This window comes from Coregonus lavaretus (genome assembly GCF_964263955.1).
Source record: "Coregonus lavaretus genome assembly, contig: HAP1_SCAFFOLD_1359, whole genome shotgun sequence".
In the NCBI taxonomy this organism is placed as follows: domain Eukaryota; kingdom Metazoa; phylum Chordata; class Actinopteri; order Salmoniformes; family Salmonidae; genus Coregonus; species Coregonus lavaretus.
The window spans coordinates 55,001-62,444 of record NW_028162531.1 but is presented as its reverse complement, the minus strand read 5'-3'; the positions used below and the strand labels follow the sequence as shown (position 1 = coordinate 62,444).

General features: G+C 46.9%; 1 protein-coding gene across 1 annotated transcript in view; it reads right to left on the bottom strand.

Moving 5' to 3' along the window:
- Nucleotides 1–930: 930 nt before the first annotated feature.
- The window catches only part of fscn1a (fascin actin-bundling protein 1a), a 35,393-nt gene continuing 28,879 nt past the window's right edge, over nt 931–7,444 (bottom strand). The window contains exons 6-8 of the mRNA XM_084193918.1: nt 6,656–6,777; nt 5,055–5,222; nt 931–3,104 (exon numbers count right to left, since the gene is read on the bottom strand). Coding sequence (XP_084050044.1) covers nt 2,896–3,104; nt 5,055–5,222; nt 6,656–6,777 — 499 coding nt within the window. The 3' untranslated portion in view covers nt 931–2,895. The remainder of the gene's footprint in view (nt 3,105–5,054; nt 5,223–6,655; nt 6,778–7,444) is intronic.

The window sequence follows — 7,444 nt, the reverse complement described above, 5'->3', positions numbered from 1 at the left end:
GCCTCGCCCTCAAACTGTTCATACAGAACTAACATCAACATGCATGCCAGTCTTTCCTGGTTGATTAACTGCATCAATTGTTCTTGTGAGAAATAGTTGACGTTTTAAAATTGTCTGTATAAAAAAAACGCACATATATACAGCTCTGACAGACATACTTACCCCACCAGACATGCCACCAGGGGTCTCTTCAGTCCCCAAATCCAGAACGAATTCAAGGCAACGCACACTATTACGTAGAGCCATGATTCCATGAAACTCCCATCTCAAAATGACTAAAGCAAACAGCAAAATTAGCTTTAAAAAAAAAAAAATAATAATCAGAACGCCTCTCCCCGATCTGACAGAGTTAAAGTATTTGTCTGTATTTTTGGTTGCGTCAGACCCCAGCAAGACTAGCGGTCCCCCCATTGGCTAATTGGATCCCAATAAAAATCTTTTTAAAAAATAAAGAGTTGGCCAACCCCCATGGAGCAGTGGTAGTCAGTCGGGACCTCGGCTGGTAAATGTAGGTTCAGCGCTCCAAACAACTCATCTGCAGGGCCCCAGTTTTTTCCCAAGTTATCTGGAGTTCGCCCATCGGATAGGATTCAATGTTTAGAAAGAGAGAATGAATAGAACGTTTAGAATCATTGATTTGAACGGGGACTCCAGTTCTATTCCTATGCATTGAATCCTGATAGGCCAACTCCAGATAACTTGGAAAAAACTGGGGCCCCTCCCCCCTCCGAGTCTGTTGGGTCTGAGGCCATGCTAGAGGGAGGAGCTGTGCACGAACGTTTCATCACAATCCAGGATTGTAGAAAGAAATCCTCCATGTCAATGATTTGACAGGACGGTGCAAACTCAAACTCGAACACAATGTGTTGTAGTAATAGTTCAAAACAAAGCAGTGTTCAATATAAAAACACAGAGAACAGACACGTAAGGTAGTGTTCAAAATCCCAGTTTTTATTTATTTATTTATTGGTTGTTGGCATCCAGGTGAAGCAATGGCACAAGAGTAAGACGATCACCATATTAGACATTAACAAACGATACAAAATAAAACACATCAAAGGAAAAAGTTCCAGTTTCAAAGTAAAAGGTGTGGAATAATGTTATATTAACATTTAGTAATTGTCCAGAAACGCAGTCGGGGCACAGGCTTTACCATAACTAACAATGGAGGTCCCTCTAACCTGTGTGAACAACAGCCAACAAAACACACACCTTTTCATCCACTACACCACCTCATTTACCTCTTGGCTGGATCAGTGGATCACATTGACCTCTTGGCTGGATCAGTGGGATCCCATTGACGTGAGAATGAGATTGAGCACCAGATTCCAGTTCTTGGTGTGAGACCAGGATGTGTGCGTGTGAGATGTTTGTACCGATGGCCAACCTGTCATTCTCCGTGATATTAGACAGAATAATAAAGCTTCCAGTCAGAGAGGTCTTTTATTTTTTTTTGTCATTTTAGCAGACGCTCTTATCCAGAGCGACTTACAGGAGCAATTAGGGTTAAGTGCCTTGCTCAAGGGCACATCGACAGATTTGTCACCTAGTCGGCTCGGGGGGATTAGAACCAGCGACCTTTCGGTTACCGGCGCAACGCTCTTAACCTACTAAGCTACCTGCCGTTATCAGACCAGATCATGCCTTTATACTGTAGAGCTCTGAACAGCTGTAGGGACACACACACACACACACACACACACACACACTTCCTTCATGACAATTGAATAAACAGGGGTTATTTCCTGTCTGGTCCGGGAGATCAAAATATCCACCAATGAGCTCACACAGCTAGAGGATGACATCACTTCCTCTAGGTTACATTAGAACGTTTTACATTTCCTGTGATTTCCAATATGAGATGGAGGCACTAAAACCCAATCCAGAACACCATGAGAATCCACTTCCAGTTTTGTACACATCGCTCAGAGACCAGCAGGCCTCTCTAGTTCCAGACAGAACCGGTTCTGTTTAGGCCCGGATTCAATACCATCACTGATTTTGGACAATGCGCCATTTCAACAAAAAAAAAAAAAAGGTAATTTCGGAATAAGCCGACATGTGCAGCGTTTACCGTGAACATTGCCTTTAAAAACAAGCATTGTGGGATTGAATCCCGTCCTAAATCAGGTCATACGTGATAAATACTGTCTGTCACCATGTGCTGTTTTATACAGAGGTCAGAGAGACAGACAGATGGAGAGATACAAAGACTGAAATAAACAGACAGATGGAGAGAGAGAGAGAGAGAGAGATGGATAGAGAGAGAGAAAAAAAGTGTCCAGTTAAAGAAGTGTTTAGTTGAGGGGGAGGGGGGCTTGGGTCAGCTGTTTGAGAGTGGGCCAATCATACATCTGGAACTGAGTGAGTGACACATCAAGCCGTGCTGCTCTTGGACGGGTGGGAGAAAGAAAAAAAAAAGTGCACAGCCCCACTAACTATGGCAACAAATACAGGTGGGTACTGCAGAATGGAACAGGGAAAGGGAGAGCTAGGGAGAGAGAGATGGAGGGAGAGAGAGAGAGAGAGAAAGGGAGGTGAAGGAGAGTCTTAGATGGACACACCTCCCCCCCAGCTCTCCTTCTCCCCTCCTCTGTGCAGTTCACTCAGGAGGTCCTGTTGAGGACAGTGGAACATCGCAACAGTCGCATAGAAAAACGTGTAGATTAGAGGAGATAGGATTCATTATCACGGGAAAAAAACAAACAAGATAAATGGGGGTCAGCTCTAGGTATCACATTCCCATTTACAATACTGTGAACATTTCACCATACTGAACACAGCCCTGGTCTGAGAGGGGTGAGGGAGGGAGGGAGGGGGGTGAGGGAGGGAGGGGAGGGAGGAAGGAGTTGGGGGGTGCTGTGCTGCATTGCCGTAGTAACAGGGTCGGGGAGGTCAGTACTCCCAGAGCGTGGCGGTCTCCAGGTTGTCGGCGTTGGCCTTCAAGACACCAGCGTGGTCGCCGTGGAGATACTTCCCCTCGGCGACGGAGCGGATAGCGACCTTGTTGTAGTCGCAGAACTCTAACAGGAAGTCGACGGGGGCGTCACTGCTGCTCACCACCGACGCCTCGCTGCCCACCATCCAGAACTTCCCAGTCGAGTCTAAAGAGAGGGGACCGTTTACAACCATGTTGATATGTCCAAAATCCAAATTAGTAAAATATTTTTTTTTACATTTAAGGGGTGGTTTCCTGGAAACATATTATATGAATAGTCCTGGATTAAGAAGCATGTTCAGTGGAAGGGTTTTATGATCCAGGAGTAGTCTTAATCTGTGTCCTGGAAAAATGCTTTATAATCCAGGAGTAGTCTTAATCTGTGTCCTGGAAACATGCTTTATAATCCAGGACTAGTCTTAATCTGTGTCCTGGAAACATGCTTTATAATCTAGGACTAGTCTTAATCTGTGTCCTGGAAACAGGCCCTTTGGAATCTTTAATAAGCAAGGTAACACCTTATTTGGATAGTCTGTGGAGCACCTACAGATGGACTATCAGAAACATTTCAATGTATCTACTAACCCTAACCTAATCCTAACCCTAAATGTAACCCTAACCCTAACCCTTATCCTAACCCTAACCCTTATCCTAACCCTAACCCTTATCCTAACCCTAACCCTAACCCTAACCCTTATCCTAACCCTTATCCTAACCCTTATCCTAACCCTTATCCTAACCCTTATCCTAACCCTTATCCTAACCCTTATCCTAACCCTTATCCTAACCCTTATCCTAACCCTTATCCTAACCCTAACCCTCGCCCTAATCCTAACCCTAACCTTAACCAAGCAGATAGTTTGTTGACAGTATGACCATCTGTAGAGCATCTCCAGGGTTCTATCTGGACTAACCCTTACCCTAACCAGGACTAGTCTTAATCTGTGTCTCCAGGGTACTATCTGGACTAACCCTAACCAGGACTAGTCTTAATCTGTGTCTCCATGGTTCTATCTGGACTGTCTAAATAAAGTGGGACCATAAGCAATAAGCTGTTGTCATGGTGACGCCCCTCCCTCTAGTTCATCTGAGCTGTCAGACTCGACACCATCCTCTGGAAAGGCCAGTCTAACTGCTCAGAACTGGTGGTCCAAACATACAATCCCATTATTTGGTCTGTGTTAGGTCTATAGACATTAGTTTGGGAAGCCAATGGCAATCTCTGAAGGTCTCAGGCAAAGCCTGTGTGCGTCCATGTATGTCTGTATTGACCCTGAAGGTCAGGGTAAAGTAGTCGGTGTGTGTGTGTGTGTACTAACCCTGTAAGCTGTAGGCCCCCTCTCTGAAGGTCAGGGTAAAGTAGTGTACTAACCCTGTAAGCTGTAGGCCCCCTCTCTGAAGGTCAGGGTAAAGTAGTGTACTAACCCTGTAAGCTGTAGGCCCCCCCTCTCTGAAGGTCAGGGTAAAGTAGTGTACTAACCCTGTAAGCTGTAGGCCCCCTCTCTGAAGGTCAGGGTAAAGTAGTGTACTAACCCTGTGAGCTGTAGGCCCCCTCTCTGAAGGTCAGGGTAAAGTAGTGTACTAACCCTGTAAGCTGTAGGCCCCCTCTCTGAAGGTCAGGGTAAAGTAGTGTACTAACCCTGTAAGCTGTAGGCCCCCTCTCTGAAGGTCAGGGTAAAGTAGTGTACTAACCCTGTAAGCTGTAGGCCCCCTCTCTGAAGGTCAGGGTAAAGTAGTGTACTAACCCTGTAAGCTGTAGGCCCCCTCTCTGAAGGTCAGGGTAAAGTAGTGTACTAACCCTGTAAGCGGTAGGCCCCCTCTCTGAAGGTCAGGGTAAAGTAGTGTACTAACCCTGTAAGCTGTAGGCCCCCTCTCTGAAGGTCAGGGTAAAGTAGTGTACTAACCCTGTAAGCTGTAGGCCCCCTCTCTGAAGGTCAGGGTAAAGTAGTGTACTAACCCTGTAAGCTGTAGGCCCCCTCTCTGAAGGTCAGGGTAAAGTAGTGTACTAACCCTGTAAGCTGTAGGCCCCCTCTCTGAAGGTCAGGGTAAAGTAGTGTACTAACCCTGTAAGCTGTAGGCCCCCTCTCTGAAGGTCAGGGTAAAGTAGTGTACTAACCCTGTAAGCTGTAGGCCCCCTCTCTGAAGGTCAGGGTAAAATAGTCGTAGGAGGAACGGTTAGAGTCCAGGGTCCCTGTGACCTTACGACACCCGATGAAGCCGTGTTCCCCACGGAGGACTATGATTGGACGGTTAATCAGCTTCATCAGGAACTCCTCCGACTCACCTGGAGAGGAACACAAGACATATTACACCTGTGCCGTCAAAGACCCAAACTCACTATATAAAAAAAAAGGTCAAAAAGCCTAGACCAGGGTTCTTCAATTTCGGTCCCTGGAGGGGGCCGAAACACCTCTGTTTTCCCATCCTCTCCTTCTAATCAGGGGCTAATTCAGACCTGGGACACCAGGTGAGTGCAATTAACTACCAGGTAGAAATAAAAAAACAGAAGTGTTTCGGCCCTCCAGGACCGGAATTGAAGAACCCTGAACCTAGACCCTCCTCTCCTGGGCGTTCTTCAACACCCCTAGCCTGGTTGCCACTATTTCTACTCCTTATGGAATTGTCTCGCTAAAACACTGCGGTTCAAATAAGCGTTTTATATTGGGGAGGCGCCATATGTTGAAAAGGGGCTTTACCCAAGAAAATAAAAACTTCAAAAAAAAAGGTCTAATTGTAATGAACCGTGTAATAAAACCAGATGATGGTATTGTGAAGCCACTGCACAGAAGCCACATGTTGTCATGGAATTATTGATGTTTAAACAACTAAAAAAATCAGGTGACCTTTGCACCAAAATCGTCTGCATATGGAACCGTGAGAGGTCAGACTGGCTGATAAGGAGTTGGACTGGGACTCAGGCCATCAACACTGGGACTCAGGCCATCAACACTGGGACTCAGGCCATCAACACTGGGACTCAGGCCATCAACACTGGGACTCAGGCCATCAACACTGGGACTCAGGCCATCAACACTGGGACTCAGGCCATCAACACTGGGACTCAGGCCATCAACACTGGGACTCAGGCCATCAACACTGGGACTCAGGCCATCAACACTGGGACTCAGGCCATCAACACTGGGACTCAGGCCATCAACACTGGGACTCAGGCCATCAACACTGGGACTCAGGCCATCAACACTGGGACTCAGGCCATCAACACTGGGACTCAGGCCATCAACACTGGGACTCAGGCCATCAACACTGGGACTCAGGCCATCAACACTGGGACTCAGGCCATCAACACTGGGACTCAGGCCATCAACACTGGGACTCAGGCCATCAACACTGGGACTCAGGCCATCAACACTGGGACTCAGGCCATCAACACTGGGACTCAGGCCATCAACACTGGGACTCAGGCCATCAACACTGGGACTCAGGCCATCAACACTGGGACTCAGGCCATCAACACTGGGACTCAGGCCATCAACACTGGGACTCAGGCCATCAACACTGGGACTCAGGCCATCAACACTGGGACTCAGGCCATCAACACTGGGACTCAGGCCATCAACACTGGGACTCAGGCCATCAACACTGGGACTCAGGCCATCAACACCCTGTTGTGTTGCTTTTCACTACCCAAAAGGACAGAGCTGTTTTCACACACACACACACACACACACACACACACACACACACACACACACTGACCGGCAGCGTCGACGGTGGCGGCTAGCTGGCCGTTCTTCTTGGCGGCCACGTATTTCCCGTTGGCGGCACGGAGAGTCAGCTTCTTACCACAGTACTCCATGTCAAAGTAGCAGTTAGCAGTCCTAGACACACACACACACACACACACACACACACACCATGAATACAATGGTCACCATGGTAAAACAGTGTAATACCACAGCAACACCGAGAAAGTGACGGACTACTGGAGCCACGAAGCAGGGTTCTGGTAGAGGACAGGACAGATGAAGCAGGGTTCTGGTAGAGGACAGGACAGATGAAGCAGGGTTCTGGTAGAGGACAGGACAGATGAAGCAGGGTTCTGGTAGAGGACAGGACAGATGAAGCAGGGTTCTGGTAGAGGACAGGACAGATGAAGCAGGGTTCTGGTAGAGGGGAGGACAGATACTGTACATGTAGGCCTAAATAACTCTAGACACTGCAGCTAACTTACTGCAGCTAACAGTTTAATAACTGTAGCTATACTGCAGCTAACAGTTTAATAACTGTAGCTATACTGCAGCTAACAGTTCCATAACTGTAGATATACTGCAGCTAACAGTTTAATAACTGTAGATATACTGCAGCTAACAGTTTAATAACTGTAGATATACTGCAGCTAACAGTTTAATAACTGCAGATATACTGCAGCTAACAGTTTAATAACTGCAGATATACTGCAGCTAACAGTTTAATAACTGCAGATATACTGCAGCTAACAGTTTAATAACTGCAGATATACTGCAGCTAACAGTTTAATAACTGCAG